At 41.9% G+C, this 18,564-nt stretch overlaps 1 protein-coding gene across 3 annotated transcripts in view; it reads left to right on the forward strand.

Annotated features, from left to right (window-relative positions):
• Positions 1-786: 786 nt before the first annotated feature.
• mpp2b (MAGUK p55 scaffold protein 2b) overlaps positions 787-18,564 on the forward strand; it is a gene marked incomplete at both ends in the record, with an annotated part of 81,914 nt that continues 64,136 nt past the window's right edge. For 2 of the 3 annotated variants that reach the window (XM_080748001.1, XM_080748002.1), the window contains one exon: positions 787-817. In XM_080748001.1, coding sequence (XP_080604127.1) covers positions 787-817 — 31 coding nt within the window. Of the gene's footprint in view, positions 818-7,467; positions 7,556-18,564 lie in introns of those variants that run through there. The other variant, XM_080748000.1, reaches the window with a different exon arrangement.

Genomic DNA, 18,564 nt, shown 5'->3' on the forward strand with positions numbered 1-18,564 from the left:
CAGGCAGCCAGCCTGCACACCCACTCGCCCCAGACCTCCAGCAGTAGCTACAGAGTTCTCCTCTATGGAAGTGCAGAGCCGGACAGCATGTGGGTGTTACCAGAGCAACAGGCTGTCCTTTTAATAGCTGTTTACAAAATGTGATGCCGGTAATGTTTGAGCTTTCCTACACTACACTGGCGATTCTCGGCCTGTGGGCCGTGAGGGGCAGTGCAAGTGGGCCCCCAAATGATTGGTAAAACACTAAGATTAATTAAGCTCTCTGCATGATTTGAAGATGTGTTGAGTACGTCAACTAGTCCAGTGGCTCTCAACCCTTTTCATATCAAGGTCCTAATCTAATAAGGGTCCATTTGGTTACCAACTCTCCATCATTTATCTGCCAACCACCTGGAACCCCCTCAAGGACCACTGGTGGTCCCCGGACCACTGGTTGAGAACCACTGCATTAGTCGACAAATTCCTTGTTTATTTTGCTTGAACTATGCTTGTTTTAAGCCATCTAGAACAAATTCCTTTTCATATACTTTACTGTATATACTGTAGCAACAATTGCATACATGTCCCCTGCTTGAAAGGTATAACAATGTACTGTAGGTGTTCCAGGCCTTTAGTCGACTACACATGTTCTTAAGTAGGAGGTTGCGTTCATAAATCCGGTCAGATAATTCAGTAGTGTTTACTGTGCCCTTCCCCTCCATCTTAGTTTCTTCTTCTTGCTTTCTCCTTCATTCCAGCTGCCCTGACAGGATTCACAGAGGACTTTGGGACGAGCCCATATCCAAAATGCCAGTGGCATCAGCCAGCTCTGATTCTGGTAAGTGGCTTGGTCTTCTCGCATTACCAGGTGATCGGACCTCTCGATCTACTGATACTGTACTGTACGTCTGGTCTGGTGACATCTAGATTATATGTATTATATGTAGGCATAGTTTTACTGAGGTTTTGTTTAGGAATAAGGTTAGGTTTAGGCTAGCTCTGGTCCATAGAGTTAGAAAGAGTTCTCCTTAAGGCCATGTCAGTAATGATCCTCCCCACCTCACGTCTAAAATACACTTTTTGGCCAGAAAAGAAAATATTTCACTGGAAATTTTAGCTACTCCACAGCGGCCCTAAAGATCTTGTCAATAGAAATGTCCATTGAGCAGATTTTGCCTTTCCGGTGAAATATTTTCTTTTCTGTCCAAAAAGTGTATTTTAGATGTGAGGTGGGGCGCTGCGAGTGTACCCACTAAGCAACGTAGGCTTAGTTTCAACATTACTGACATAGTGTTAAGGAGAACTCCATCTGACGCTATGGACCAGAGCTAGGTTTAGGCATAGTTTTACTGAGGTTTCATTTAGGAATAAGGTTAGGTTTAGGCATAGTTTTACAGGCTTCATTTAGGAATACCGGGTGAGTGCGTTTTGGGGTGAGCCTTTGTATTCTTTCAAAGCAGTCTGTGTAGTCTGTTGTTACTAGCGACCGATCTGTTTCAGTCAATACATTCAATTTAGTCACCAGGTGTAGTGTGTGTGTGTGTGTGTGTGTGTGCGTGTGTGTGTGTGTGTGAGAGAGAGAGTAGAAGAGGCTGACTGGTTCTTGGGTGTTTGATCACACAGACGAGGGTAACTCATCTCATGTGCCCTAATGTGACTTAATGAGCTGGATAATGGAGCACTAACGCTCCAGACCGACATCAGTCATGCATGGAAGGACACGCTCTGCTGTGTTGTATCCTTCACCATGCCCCCAATGACACGCACGTGGACACTCATACCGGTGTGCACATGTGTATGGCCACACATGCAGGGGCGTCACAAGGAGGGGGGGGGGGGGGAGTGGGACTGAGTTACTAGGGCCCCAGGTGGAGGGGCCTTCATTATTTTATACGTTAGCTATTGAAAAATAGCAGATCTACAAGCTCACAGCGTGGCACCGAGTGCTGCGCTGCGAGCTTGTAGATCTGCTATTTTTGAAAAGTCGTGAAAATGTGGGCAAATCTTTGAATATATGTATTTTTTAAGCGCACACATTTGTAACTCAGATTTTTCTTCTTGGGGGGTCCCTGGAACTAAATATTTTGAGATGGGAGTCTGTGGCCAAATACATATCATTTTGGGGGTCCTTCACATGAAAAAGTTTGAGCACTACTGACCAAAAATAAAAACATGTTTTTTTTTTTCAAAAATAGCAGATCTACAAGCTTGCAGCGGTGCAGCGCTGTGAGCTTGTATATCTGCTATTTTTCAATAGTTAATGCACAAAATAATGCATTCCCGGTCTAAATGGGTTAAACCCCCTCCCCCTATGAAGAACATTCATGGGGGGCCCGCAGTGAATCCTTGTACCCACTACCCAGGGCCCAGAATTTGGTGTGACACCCCTGCACGCATGCATTGCACACATGCACGCACGCTCGCACACTTGCAGAGCTCCCCGAGCTCCCTGTGGAGGCATCGGGTGAGTCGGCCAGTATGGATGGATCAATGTTCACAGAGACGGGGCTGGTGGGGCTGGTGGGTTGCAGGAATCGGGAGGTTGGGTGAGTTGAGGACAACTTTACCATGTCTCTTGGAGGTCATAGTCAGTCTGGTGTTTTTTTGTTGTTGTTCTTTGCTAAAGTTAGTTTTTTTATTTCCTGCCAAACATGGGTGAAAAGGAACATGTTTTGAGGACACATTTTCCTCCGATGTTGTCCACACTTAAAAAAAAGACGTAAAACATTCAGTGGAATTCAGCAGATTTTACCCATATTTGGTCCCATGCCATTAGTTCCACTTTTGGACAATTAAAGCTGAAGACATAAAAGACATTGAAGATATTGAATAAATAGTAGTGAGAGGTTGAGTGAAGGTCGGAGAAATTGAGTGCCTGTGGTTTAGTATTCTATGTTGTGAGTGTGAGGATTTTAGCAGTCAACAGGCAGAGAATGGAAGATAACTTTGCCAGGATGAAATTTTGAAACGTGTACAGTTTCTTTTTTTTCCTAATGGGCTGTCAGTTGGTCTCAATTTGTACTATAGCCAAAGGCTACGTTCTGAAGATTGGCAACACAGAATAAATTATTTCTCTGCAACAAATCTTGTCTCTTCTACAAGGGGAAGATTGTGCTTTTGAGGGTGAGGGAAGTTAGGTTTTCTTTGCAGAGGCACACAGGACTATATCTATAATGTGTGTGTGCAGTTCTTGAATATTTCAAATTCTCATTGACAACACATTTCCTATATAATGTGATATGTGAAAAAATGGGATTCTGAATGCGAAAAACCTGTCTGTGATCCAGGAGTGTGGTTTTGATGCCAGGTCTTTGGTACTCTCTATATATAGAGAGAGAAGCCTAATATATTGGATAATTTCATCAGGACATGCCTACTGAATTTAATGTTAGATATGTCAAGCGTATTTATGGTCTCTCGTCATCTCATGGTCAGTGAGATGAAAATGAAAATGTGAGCTTGTAGATTGGCTGTTCCTCTATTTTTTGGCAAAGAGATTTCGTAGAGAGTGAAAAAAAAAAGACTGTATCAAGTACGTTATTTCCAGGTCGGTTTGACCAATTATAGAGGGTTTAAATGGTACCCTGTTCTGTTCGTATATGCAGGGCAATTGATACGAAAAATGTAAATCTCTGTTTTTTGTCACGACAAACGATAATAACAATTATCGTCCCATCCCTAACGCACACAGAGGCCTTTCAGATGGAGCTGTGTACAGCTCATCCTACATGCCGTTACTTTTCAATTTCATACACTATTGACTGTCAACCTGTGTAGCTGTAATGTCACTGACATTATAGATCTTCCTTCATCTCCCAATTTCAAATCGCATTGATTGATTGGTGATACAAATATAACTGACACATGGCATTAACAATCAGACTTTGCAGCGCAGAAGAGAAAGTTGAATGACAGCAGTTTGACAGAAAGATGGAGAGACAGACAATGAGTGTGCATGAGAGATAAGTGTGCTAATGCTTCGTGGGTTGTAATGTAACTCACTATTATTGTTAAGCCCTGTCACAGGAGATTTATGATCTACTGGGCATCCCCTTTCTAGTTTGATTTGAACTGGCCAGAGGGGCTTGACTATGAGACTAGGTCAGTGACCTGTTATTATTTTCCTTCATCTGTGAGCAAAAATCCAAAACAAAAGTTCACCAATAGTTGATTTAGGTCAGTAAGGCTCCTGACAGGTCAGCTGTGTGTGTAACTGCACCCGCCTCTCTGCTCCTGTTGCTTGTGTCTGTGTATTATGTCATCATCTTGAGGTCACACAAAAAAAAGAAAAAGAAAAAATAGATATTCAGTAAGGGCTGTCACGATTATGACATTTTACATGACGATTAAGGTGAGACACTACAGGTGAATAGGGTAAAAAAGTTAACTAATAGCTATCACAATGAAACTTCTCCAGTTGATTACTTACATTAAGACTAAGACTTTTTATATTACAAGTTTTCTGAAATTACATCATTAGATATGCAAATTAGGCATTATATGCGCTAATAATGGCTAATTTGCATACTTTTCAGGTACATAAATCTGAAGATTGGATACAACCAGGTTCAAAATTATTGTTTCATTTTCTTGACATATTAGAGACTTAACAAATTACAGAGGGGATTTTTGATATCTATTTGTATCATTCCATAAATCAGAAAATAGTGTCAACAGGCATAAAAACCCAATTTTCGCCATGTTTTTAGTGACAAAATGTGATGTAAAACAGGCTATGAATGATATATCAACAAACCCCTCTGTAAATATCTTCAGGATATAGATAAGAATAGAACTGGAAGGTTTGGTGTATGTGGGTGCAACTGAAGTGGAGATTTATGTTCCTAAGTATGAGGAAAAACACATTTTGAGAAAACGGCCTTTAAAGATCGGACACACCTCCATCCCATTGAAACCAATTGTAACTTCAAACTCCATTTTAATCATGTTAGATTCATCAAAAATACCTGTCCTCGGTTCTGGTGACTCATACTGCCCACCTAATACGTGAGGGGGCCATGTTTCTTTGATTTATCTTTTATTTATTTTTTTATTGTCTATATATATCTATATTTTATGAAAAATGTATGAAAACAAATGCTGTTAACTCGGCACCTTCACATATGAAATGAACATCTATATGAGTATTTTGAACGTTAATTTTGCATTAGTTTGAAAGAAGGCATGTTTAGGAAGCAAAATATTAAATAATCTCATTTTTTTAAATTTTGAATTTTTACATGTTTTCACCTGCCATGTCTCACCTTAATTGTCACTCAAATAATTGTGATTAACCATTTAATTGTGTTTTTGTCATTGACAATTACATTTCTGTTTGGCTTGTAGGCTTTGAAGTTGCACATGGTAGATATGACACATAACCTAAATATGCAAAGAAATGAAGGACATGTTTGACAACTTTACACTTTAAAAAGAACATTGATAGTGGAAATAGACAATCTACAAGCTCACAACGCGTCGCGTTGTAAGCTTGTATATCTGCTATTTTACACTATTTTTTAAATGTTCGAACATATATAAACATTTTTCAACATGTAAACGATTGTCCCTCAAATAATTGCGATTAGACGATTATGTAATAATTGTGACAGCCCTATATTCAGTACTCGGGCGAATGTTGATAGTTTGAATTGTCTCAGTGTGACTAAAATGAAATATTTCTTCTGATGCGCGACTTGTGTTGAAGGCCAGCGATACCGCACAGCTCAGGATAATACTTTGTTTTCCGGAAGCTTCCAATTAGAGCATTCTCGTTCTCCGTAAAAACCAATGCACCGTCCTTAATCTGACAAGGATATTGTTGCATCGGTAAACATTGCGAGCGTGCTGCCCTGCTTGTGACAGAGGAGCATCATTATTAATTGGGCAGCTTTGGGCCCCTCCCTCTGCCCTCTGCTCCTCCCTCCTCCCGCCCCAACTAAACCCAAGAGAGACTGTTCCCCCCTCCTCTCCTTAAGGACGCATCATACATCCCTCCCCTTTTAACCAGGCTCTCTCTCTCTCTCTCTCTCTCTCTCTCTCTCTCTCTCTCTCTCTCTCTCAGTGGCGTCAGTTCAGAAAAAAGCTAAGGTATGGCAACATGACTGGTGTCTTGCACGCGCGCGAAGACACCAGTCATGTTGCCATACCTTAGCTTTACCTTACCTTAGCTTAGTACGTTAATTTTTTCCCCCTGTTTCTACGGTTTCTTGGGCTGGATATGGCAGCCTGGAACGGTTGTTCAAGTGCAGCTAAACTTGGCATAGGCTATAGTAAACGTGCCACAATTAACAATAATGAATTGCACCTGTACCATTTTGTCAAGATGGGGAGAATACAAGTGTGGAGAATATCATTATAATACCATGTTAAAGTGACCATTTTGTAAAATCTTTGCAAGCATTTGTAGTTATTTTACTGTAATTTAACAACACTAGCCCTTACCCGTTCAAAGATATGAGCTCCAAAATGATGTGCAGTGTGTGGGTTATGGGATGTGCACTGTGCACACAGTATATGAGGGATGGAAAGTAACTTTAACTGGTGCTTGCATGATGTAGGAGCATCAATGTAAGAAACCCGTTTCGTTTAATGGCTACAGAGATACTGTCCCCCCCCCCCCCCCCAGCCCGCCCGCCCACCCGCCTGCACACACACCCGCCTGCCTGCACACACACACACACACACACACACACACACACACACACACACACACACACACACACACACACACACACAGAGCTGGTTAAACATTTTGCCTCAAGCTAGATGCAGAATAGATGTGCCTCATGCTAGATGCAGAATAGATAGTAGCTACACCATAAAAATACTAATATACAGCATACGATTTGTGAAAGTGACAAACGGGCTTCACAGTTATGTCAGGTGTGTTCATATGCTAATGGTGATGCGATTTCAGATCAATTGCTCCAGCCACTGAGGAGAAACGCTGTTTCAGACAGACAGACACTCACTCACTCACTCAGACAGACATTCGCAAAATTATAGTATAGATAATAACCAGAACAGATAGACAAAGAGACATTCATGGATTTATATTTAAAAGTAACTTTTATGTGTCCCCCCCCCAGCTGCATACCCCTGCCATACCCAATTGACGCCCCTGCTCTCTCTCTCTCTCTCTCTCTCTCTCTCTCTCTCTCTCTCTCTCTCTCTCTCTGTCTCTCTCTCTCTCATACACACATGTACACAGGAGCAACCTCTCTCTCTCTCTCTCTCTCTCTCTCTGTGTTCTCCATTCATTCAGATAGTGGCAGGCTTTCTGCCAGGCGCAGCTTCCACTCACGTCAAGAGCAGGTAGAGGGGAAAAGGAGTAAAAAGGGGGGAGGAGAGGAAGAGACAGGAAGAGAGAGAGAGAGAGAGCAGGATCTCTCTGGCTGCCATAGATACTGGGTGTGTTACTGTGTGTGTGTGTATGTGTGAGTGTATTGGTGCACTGTGTGCGTCGTAGGGGCTTGTTGCTCAACCATGGCGGGCAGCCTGTTTGGAAGGCTTTCCCTGGATGAGGAGGACTCCGCCAACTCTCTAGAGGGCCTGGATGTCAAGGAGGGAGATGGTAAGAGGACACAAGTCACTCACAGTCTGCACCGGCAGGGTGTGGGAACGAGGGAGGCTCTGTGGGGTGTGCGTGTGTGTGTGGGTAGGCGGGTGTAATGTATGCGTGTCCGTGTAAGCAGGGGCGTCACAAGGGGGGAAAGTGGGACTGAGTTACTAGGGCCCAAGGTGGAGGGGCCTTGATTATTTTAATACTTTTGCTATTGAAAAATAGCAGATCTACAAGCTCGCAGCGCGGCAGTGAGCTATTTTTGAAAAGTCGTGAAAATGTGTGCAAATGTTATCTTATATGTATTTTTTAAGCGAACATTTGTAACCCAAATTTTGCTTCTGGGGGTCCCTGCCATGGAACTAAATATTTTGAGATGGGGGTCCATGGCCAAATACATATCATTTTGGGGGGCCTTGACAAAGTTTGAGCACGACTCACGTAGAAACATAGGTTTTTTCAAAAAACCTTCAAAGACTTTTCACGATTTTTAAAAAATAGCAGATTTACAAGCTTGTAGCGCGGCTGTGAGCTTGTATATCTGCTATTTTTCAATAGCAGTGAATCCTTGTACCCAGGGCCCAGAATTTGGTGCGACACCCCTGTGTGTGTGTGTGTGTGTGCGTGTGCATGGGTGGGAGGTGCTGTATGTGAGATGCGTGCTGGGCATAATGTAGGGATTCCGCCAGGGAACAGAGACGGTGAAGGCTTTGAGTGGAGGCAAGGTTTAGGGTTCAGGAGGATATCTTTGGTTGAAAGAAATAATTAGGTTTTTTGCTCTAATTAAAAGCATTTGAGAAGCCTCTTTAGTGGAGGATCTAAAGTGGGTTGGATGATAGCACTGGTGTTGAAGAAGAACAATTCTGGGACAACAGGAGTGTCGCCTGGGGCGTTATAAGACTTTACCAGTTGTTTTGTTTACTGTTAGGACATCCAGGAAATGAAGCTTATGCTACGGTTGTTGTGCTTTGTGGTATGGCTAAAAACGTGCACTGAACATATGATATACAAACGTACGTACATGCTGGTGGATAGGGAATGAAGTACTGAAGGACACTGTTTGCTGATGTCAAACCGTGCGGTCAGGGGCGTCACAAGTGGGGGCAAAAGTGGGACTGAGTTACTAGGGCCCAAGGTGGAGGGGCCTTAATTATTTTATACTTAAGCTATTGAAAAATAGCAGATATACAAGCTCACAGCGCGCGCTGCGAGCTTGTTGATCTGCTATTATTGTAAAGTCGTGAAAATGTTTGCAAATCTTTGAATAAATGTATTCTTTAAGCATCTGTGGCTAAATACATATAATTTTGGGGGTCCTTCACATGAAAAGATTTGAGCACCGCTGACATACTAAACATAGGTTTTTCAAAAAACCCTTAGAAGGATTTGAAATTTGAAAAAAAGACTTACGGCCGGACTACACCAAGCCGTTTCGCGCGCGTCAGTGCGTATGCGTGCGTATGCGGGTTGTGCGCGCGTATGCGCGTTTTGGATAGATCCAATGTTTATCAATTCAGCCGGCTACACCAGGCGTACGGATAGCGCGAACCACGGATACGCATGCTGTAAAAATAGGATCGGTTCTATTTTTTATATACGCGTATGCGTTTTGTATACAGACTATCTGGTCTCCCGCACATATACCCCCTCCTTGGTGTAGCCAGGGGCTTTTCGCACATGCACAGCGCAAGCACAGACAGCGCACGCATACGCGCGCGTTTTCTGGTGTAGTCCAACCGTTAAGCTTCAAAAATAGCAGATAGCAGATATACGAGTGCCGCGCTGCGAGCTTGTATATCTGCTTGTATATCTGCTATCTGCTATTTTCAATAGTTAAAGCACAAAATGTGAGTGAACCCTTGTACCCAGGGCCCAGAATTTGGTGTGACACCCCTGCGTGCGGTTTGACTGCTGCACCTGCTCCTGATGTGCTCCCTTCGGGTGTGATGATGAAGATGAGCGCTGACAGACACAGGCTGAGCACAGATCGGGACGCACAGGGATGTTGCCGTGTTGCGCCCGACATGGTGGTGTAAAGTAACTAAGTACATTTACTTAAGTACTGTACTTAAATGCAATCTGGAGATACCTTTAATTTACTGGAGTATTTCCAATTTTCTGTACTTTTGCTTCTACTCCACTACATCTCAGAGGAAAATATTGTACTTTTACTGCACTACTACAACAATTATATGGAAACGTACTTTGCAGATTTGTATCATTATTACAAAACACTCTATTTCAGCCCTACTGCATTTAGATTTTGGCCTTTTGAAAATAGCAGATCTACAAGTGTAGAACTGTAGATCGGCTATTTAACAAAATATTTCTCATACATTTTGAGCTTGTTAAATGCGACATTCTGCACAATGAGTACTTTCACTTTTGGTACTTTTAAGCCTATGCCTATGCTTTTCAAGTACATTTTGGAAAAATTACTTCTACTTCTACCAGAGTATTTCTACAGTACATTGCAGTATTGATACTGTTACTTAAGTAAAGACATTTAGTACTTTTCCCACCACTGCAATTACAGGAGGACGGACCTACACGGTACAACAAGGTGCACTTGGCACCACTCCAGCGAATACCATTGTCGACCACTCCATACAAAAACACGTGTCTGTCATTTTGTTTGACCATACACAATGCTGAGCTCTCTGCACACCCCATTGTTCATTATGGATCGGAGAATCAGTTTGAGAAAGGACAGAGAAAAAGCACTCAGTGAAATCATGCACAAGGGTATTTTATGCACTATAAGGATGGGACGATATGTGATATTATCGTTTATCGTGATAAAAAACACTCACGATAATCGTATTGTGGAGATTTAATTTATCGTGATATCGTCCTCCGTCGTGCACTGGGATCAATTCACCTTTTATTTGCCGAGCTGCATATCCGGTACCACTTAAACCCTCTATAATTGGTAAAAGGTACTTATAATATACGTACATACTTGATAGTCTTTTTTTCACTCTCTATCAAATGTCTTTGCCAAAAAATAGATGATCTACGTTGCAATTCTTTGGGGGGGAAATGTTCCACCCCAGGATAATGGATTTTGATTATCGTGATAATATCGTAAATCGCGATTTCTTTTGTCACAATAATCGTGACATGACATTTTCATATCTTCCCATCCCTAATATGAAATCTTTATGACCCAAATATCTTGAATCGGCGGGGCTGCTCGTGCTGGCCGTGTCTAGCCATGTATGACAATGACGACGTATACACGGTGTCTTACAACCAAATGATAATGCACTGACAGTATTTGCTCGCACAGGACGGTAAGGCGATAGAGTTATACACAACTGTTTAATAATTGATGGAGCTCATTAATATTTCATGATATCCTGTATACTACAATATCACAGTATGCAGTTTACTGAGAGTGTGTCCGCTCGTGTCTATTTAGGTCTTATGTATTCCCATGGTGTTTGTTTCAATCGTTTTTCACGAGAGCTACGGGGAACCTTCTGCACATTTGTAATATAAAACCAACATGATAAGGGAATACACATCATTCCAAAAGTAAATACAGTATATTACATTTCACTATGTTGCTAACGTGTGTGTGTGTGTGTGTGTGTGTGTGTGTGTGTGTGTGTGTGTGTGTGTGTGTGTGCGTGTGCGTGTGCGTGCGTATGTGCGTGCGTGGCAGTGAGAAGGCCATTACCTTGTTAGTGGAACTGAAAAGATAGCCAGGACAGTTATAATGAATCACATGTCTGTGGATTCACATTCCAATCTATCATTCAGGGATGTGTGTGTGTGTGTGTGTGTGTGTGTGTGTGTGTGTGTGTGTGTGTGTGTGTGTGTGTGTGTGTGTGTGTGTGTGTGTGTGTGTGTGTGTGTGTGTGTGTGTGTGTGTGTGTGTGTGTGTGTGTGTGTGTGTGTGTGTGTGTGTGTGTGTGTGTGTGTGAGAGAGAGAGACAGTGACAGAATGTGCCCAGGTGTAAATGTCTGTGACTGTGTACATGTGTGTGTGTGAGATTCTTTCCCGTGCATTGTGCATTTATGGTCAGCAGTTAGTGTACTACATGGCTATTCATATGCAAAAATGTCCTGATCAGAGATACACCTTAAAAACAAGCATCTGGTCTTGGTCTAGTCTTCTAATTAAACATCTAGTCTTGGTCTGTACTCAGGATTCTTGCATGGGTAGTTGTGGAATGGAGTTGCATCACACACATAATGAGGAGAAACTTCCAGCTGTCTCTCGAAACTTCACTGATCATCTTCTCTCTGACATCTCAGACATACTGTCCCCACATACAAGGGATGGGGCGATAAGCGATATTATCGTTTATCGTGATAAAAAACACTCGCGATAATCGTATCGTGGAGATTTAATTAATCGTGATGTTGTCCTCCGTCATGCACTGGGATCAGTTCACCTTTTATTTGCCGAGCTGCAAATCCTGTACCACTTAAACCCTCTATAATTGGTAAAAGGTACTTATAATAGGTACTTATAAAATGTCGGAATGGCAAATGTTCCGGCCCATGGATAATGGATTTTGATTATCGCGATAATATCGTAAATCGCGATTTATTTTGTCACAATAATCGCGATATGACATTTTCATATCGTCCCATCCCTACCCACACACTTTATGGTTGTAAAATAATGGTGCATCACAAACAACACAAGGTTATTATAAGATAATCTGCTTGCACCTCCATAATCATGAGAAGGCAGATGTCTACTCTGTAGAGTAATGATGTGTCTTGGAAGACATTAATGCAGAATGACGTGTTCTTGATCTTGCCACACTTTATACTTAATAATGTTAAGAATAAGCTTGAATTGCAAGCATTTCTCTGCCTGCAATGTTGTAACTGGCTGTATTGTATGCATTTGACAAGAATTTGAACCTGAATGGTTACCATTGCCTTTCAAAGACCGTTGCCTCCTTCCTTATAGTCTATCAGTAGGGAATTTAAGGAGCCCATTTCTACTACCGCGACGTGAGGCGGGACTACGGCTGCTATGACGCAATCGCCGTTGCGGTCCAAAACGTTAAGCAAACAGCCGCCGGCGACAGCGTCCCACCCCTTTTACTGTACACGTTGTTTTCCATGGCGACGCATCTACGCAGCAAACGTTGTAGACGCCACGTGGAAAGGTAGCCTCTGCCCTTGTAGAGACGGCCGCGAAGGCGGCAGGTTTATCTATCGAGCACTGATCATTTACGGTTACCGTTGTCATCTGCCGTAGCCGTCCAAAACTTAAATAGCCTACGATCTATTACAGGGTCACACTGAACCATTTAATATTTTAATTGTAAATAGCAAACACATTAACATAATGTCTTTATTACTGGTTAGTCTCATTGAGATTGAGGAGATCAGGATAGACACACACACACACACACACACACACACACACACACACACGCGCACACACAGTCCTTACTTGCCCCCACACATTCATGGCAATATTCAGTGTGCAGGTTGCTCTAATGGCCCAGTGTGCAAACATGGATGATGGATCCGTGAGTGGAGTGAATGGGTAGGATTAGGCTGTCAACGGTAATGGCTCGGTTTCACGAGTACAGGACTAATCATTCTGGTTCTGGCTGAGGGTGCTCAATAATGCGATGACATGCGCAGTGATCTCAGCCAGATCATGTCGCGTCGATTGCCGTTTTGCTCATCCATTAAAACCCGCCGCAATTAGAACGGAGGCACACGGGGGGAAAACACATACTCCATATTTCAGAGTTGAGCAGGGACGTGCTGGGCCCCCGATTCAGCCCGGGAAAAAGAGTTGTAGAGGCCCTCATTGCGCGCTATAGAGAGAGATCTCTCTCTATAGCGCTGATGCTACTCAAAGAATTGCCATTTCAGATCATGACAAGTGACAAGCCAGTGGGCCAATTACGTGAGTTATATTACGTCATTGTCGGTTGGAATCCTTGTATGTCCAAAACTATTTTAAAAATGATTTAAGCTAGTGAAAACAGACGATCTACAGTTGTGTGCTTGTAGATCTGCTGTTTTCACTACTTTTGTGCGACAGCCTTGTATGATGAAGCAGGGCTTTGCTTTGAGAAAAAAATTACAAATTTGAAACTTGGAGATACAAGGTTTCTGCCCGACAGTGACGATTTACTTTGTTGGCCACCCAGCCCCCAAAATGGACCGGCCGGGAATGAACCGGCCGTTCGGGAGTTGTCCCGCTTTTCCCAATGGCCAGCACGTCCCTGGAGTTCAGTCGATAAACGGACTCTCTTTTATTTCTGCAATCTGTCAAAAATGTGCGTAACCCATACTTCAGGGAGCCTGAGGGCGAAGTCTTCACGTGTTACTGTCCACTCATAAAATGTCACTAAATATCACCGGCTTGCTAATGAGATAATCCAACAACCCCCCACCCCCCAAGTCAGCTTGGAACAACCGTCACCATGGTGATGGTGGATGGGGACGGGGTGGCTTAAACGCTAGTTTCCGCAGCCCACTGCCTTGGTGATTGGTCGCCAAGAGAGCATGTGGGGGTTGGGTACGATTGTCAACACTGTGTGCACAAGTGTTTTTACTCTCTCTATTCACGTATGGTTCCACAGACTGTTTTACCATGCAAAGTTATTCAGGACATTACAGTGCAAAAGTTACTGTGCAGCAAATAATGGGAGTTTCATCATCCTCTGTAATAGGCTCACATAAAATGGGGCATATTATATCATCATGATTAACTATGTACACACATGCGCACACACACGCACACATGCACACACACACACACACACACACACACACACACACACACACACACACACACACACACACACACACACACACACGCGCGCACGTATGTGGTTCCATTGACAATACATAATCCATCATTGTCAAAACATGTTCAAGAAAAAAATCTTCTTTAATTCAGTGTGCGAGGTTTTGCTGTTTAACCATTATAAAAAATATATTTAGATTTTTTTTTTTTTGGTTTTGTTTTGACAATGATGGATTGAGATGGCTAAAGAAACACTGACAGTATTCTTTAACTTCTATATCGTCGTTGTCAGGTGGAAACCTTGTATGTCCAAAACCGTTGGTTTTGCATTTATCATTTTAAAAATGATTTAAACTAGTGAAAACTGCCGATCTAGGTGCGAGGCGTTGTGTGCTTGTAGATCGGCTGTTTTTACTACTTTTGTGCGTCAAAAGTAGTAGGCTTTACTTTGAGAAAGAACGTACACATTTGAAACTTGGAGCTACGAGGTTTCCACCCGACAACGACGGTATTCTACTAGACCGCCATCCATTTTGACTGAGCCTCCTGAAGTTGATGAATTGAAGTGGACAGCCAATCTCTGTGGTGTTATTACACAACCTGCTTGATCTTGAAATCTTAACAGCACTACAGTAAGTCGCTGCCATTTTTTTTCCTATCCTGATTGCTGTCTGCAGCTGCTGCCGAGAAACTGTAGTCTCTGGAATGGGACACTTGTTCCAATTTCAATTGTAGACAATCCCATCAAAATTCGTGTTCAGCGTGTCTGTTCTGGTACTGTAGATATCTAGGCCAGGCTAATGAGAATAACTTAATATCTGAAATCGGGCAAGCAGTACAATTTGGACAGCGTGGTATTCACATATTGGAACGCCTGAGAATACGAAATTTGATTCAAAGTGAACATGTTTAGGAGAGTCTGGAGAGAATAGGATAGCATTTTAATCCCGGGGGAAATTCAGTCGTCATTGCGCCACAGGAGTAAGGATGAAACCAAGATACTGTTGTAGAGAATAAGTACAAGTAACTTGAGACACGTTACATTTACTCAGGCTTTTCTAAAATAGTTTCTTTTTGTAATTGTTAAGCTTCCTTGGGTTTTTGAAAGGCGCTTTATAAGTCCAAGTTATGGGGCACCCGCTGGCCTGCTGGTCTGGGCGATTGCCGCTTGGACGTTGCCGCGAGGGCGTGGATGCCTGGCGGCGTCGCCACGCCAGGTTCTGTTCCCGGTCCGAACGACCTTTTGTCCAAGTTATTATTATTATTAACAGCAATCTTTCAATATTGTCTCCTTAACCTGATCAAATGCACTGCTTTTCCAACATGAGTCATGACACAGTCTTTTATTATGTTATATGACACAATGTCATTTATAATCAATGTATCCACTTTACTACTACAGTAAGCAATTTCATTGCACATTGGCTTTTAATAAATGTACCTTCTGTCTCTATGAAAGAGGCATGCCTGCTTGAATTCCCCCCCATTGTGTTATTCAGCATTCTTCACAGCTTCTTTCCATCATTCTTTGAGTCATGGATTTTAAGCCTATACTATTCAAGTTTTGTCACAGTATTTCTTCATACTATACTATCAGCTGGAGAACCTGTTCTATCTACATTCTACACTATGTGACCGAGCAGTACATTTTCTCAGTGAAGCATGTTTATCAGCAATCTCCGTAAATAACTTCATGCAGTAAGTACACCCAGTGCTTTTTCTGGATTTTCTTCACTGCATACATTCCACCATTATACACGCTTGACCTCTTCCTCAAATAATGCCTGATTAAACCTATTATAAGAACCTTCTATGATTAGTCCTAGAGTCAGTTTTAGGTATACTTTTTTTCCCCGTTTTAGTTTTAGTTTTTAGTTTTTAGTTTTTTAATACTCGTTTTTGGTGGTGTGGGCTTTTAAAAATAATACATCAAATTAAGTCTTTGGCCGACTGATGATGTCACTGGTAGGGAGGCCACAGGTTTATGAACTGTCCCCAGAACTCGGATCAAACAGACAGAAATGGTGGCTTCTTTTAAAAAGCATTAGTGAGGGCCAATTACATGAAGATGAGGTTGAAAACGAGTGAAGTGGTCTCTTAAGTCACACTGCTTCTTTGTCAGAATGTGATTCTGAAGTTCTGAACATGGATGCCAACTCCACCACCATACCTATCCCTGTCTCTTCTGAACAGATTGTATGTATTGCAACCTCGGAATCATCAAAAGATGAGTCCAAGTGTGACTCTGATATAGCCAATATGTGAATGTTTTTGGATTCAACCAGACTGCACAGTTCATGAACGTTGTTCTTCAGACTACGCACATTTAAAGGTGTATTCAGTGATAATGAAAGTGGCCGGGGGTCATCTTGTCCCTTACTGGCCTTACAGCATGGAAATGTTTAGTTTTTTATAGATTTTTTTCCACCATTATAATGTTCTCGTTTTGATCATTAGACCCAATCACTGAATATCGGTAGGCCTACGTCTCCAGCTTCAGGATATATATGATACTGATTTACTACGAGACTGTGGCATTTTATGAGTTCAGTAGTTTACAATCTAGGCATTTAGCAGACGTTCTTAATTCAGAGCGACTGTGGTTCTCAAAACTTTTATTTTGACCATCATAACTAAACATCATAACATAACTACGGCCATACTCTACCCTGATTGGTCGAGGACTGGCTGGCCACCTCTGAAAACCAAATCTAGCTATGCTCGCAACACAGGCCATGGTGGAAGTCCTTATATGGTCAGCACACATTCTAGTGAGGAGAATGAATGGAAAATGTACCAATTATATTTTAATTTTAATGAAATACAATCACTGAATATACCTTCAAATGAGCCAACAACAACCATGTTTTTGTCAGTTTAATAGTATGTGACAGTCGTATCATGAGTTCACAGTTAAAAACATAACCTCAGCACACCTGTGTTATGTTTTGTGCTGCAGTGTGTGTGTCCTACTGTACAGTTCCACAGTTTGCTGATATATTATTCATAAACTCTCTGTATTTTTGTTTTACTTTTTATTTTACTTACTGTTCTGTTTTCTATTTCTCTTTATTTTCATTTTTGTGCTCAATAGAACACCCAATAAAGTATGTTTTCTTTGTTGTTCCTCGGAAAGGCAATTTCACCTCTCTCCCGTGCGTCCCTCACGTGTGGGAGTAGTTATTTCCTTTCCTTTCAGACTGCATCAGTGTAATCTTCATTCTTGTAGATTTCAGTCCTACTGACATTTTCTCAGCATGGTGCGCTCGCTCCACTTCAAGGTCCCACTAGTGGTGGAAAAAGTACTCACACCCATTTAGGCCTAGGATTATTGACTGCTTTAACTATTGAAAAATAGCAGATTTACAAGCTCGCAGCGCGGCACCGAGTGCCGCGCTGCGAGCTTGTAGATCTGCTATTTTTGAAAAATCATGATATTTCTTTGCAAGTCTTTGAATATATCTATTTAAAAGCGAACATTTGTAACTCAAATATTTGCTTCTGGGTGGTCCCTGGAACAACATATTTTGAGATGGGGGTCCGCAGCCAAATACCTGTAATTTTGGGGGTCCTTGACATGAAAATTTTGAGAACAACATGATTTAGAAGGATTTAGAAGTCGGGTCAAAGATCCGGTCAAAGATATTCAAAGACTTGCACACATTTTCACGATTTTTCAAAAATAGCAGATCTACAAGCTCGCAGTGCGGCACTCGGTGCCGCGCTGTGAGCTTGTATATCTGCTATTTTTCAATAGTTAAAGCATAAAATAATGGTTAAAGTGGTTAAAATATAATGCGACTCGGGCGCGTTCCAGGTATTTGAGAGTTAAGTAAAAGTATCAATACTGCAATATAGAAATACTCTGTTACAAGTAAAAGTCCGGAATTCAAAATGTACTTGAGAGTAAAAGTATGAAAGTATGACGATATACAAAATAAATTAATGGAGATACAAGGCCTCTGCCCGAAAGGAAGTATATAAATTCTATACTGTATGTACACTTGTGTTAAAGAATGTCATCCTATATGCATAGTCCATTGCCTGAATGGGAGAATGAATGGAATATATTCTGTTAAACACTCTCCACAAGGACTTTGAGATAGAAAGAGGGCATATAGGGATGGCTCATAATTAAACGCCTATGTGAAATGTTTAATCTGCTCTGGTGAAAACCACCAAGGAGTGTGCCCCATTCCAAGACCATTCAACGCCATTGTCTTGAACACCCATTTTCCCTTCACCTAAGGGACTGGCAGTAATTATACAGTGTCTT

Source organism: Nannobrachium achirus (genome assembly GCF_963921795.1).
Source record: "Nannobrachium achirus genome assembly, chromosome: 18".
Classification (NCBI taxonomy): domain Eukaryota; kingdom Metazoa; phylum Chordata; class Actinopteri; order Myctophiformes; family Myctophidae; genus Nannobrachium; species Nannobrachium achirus.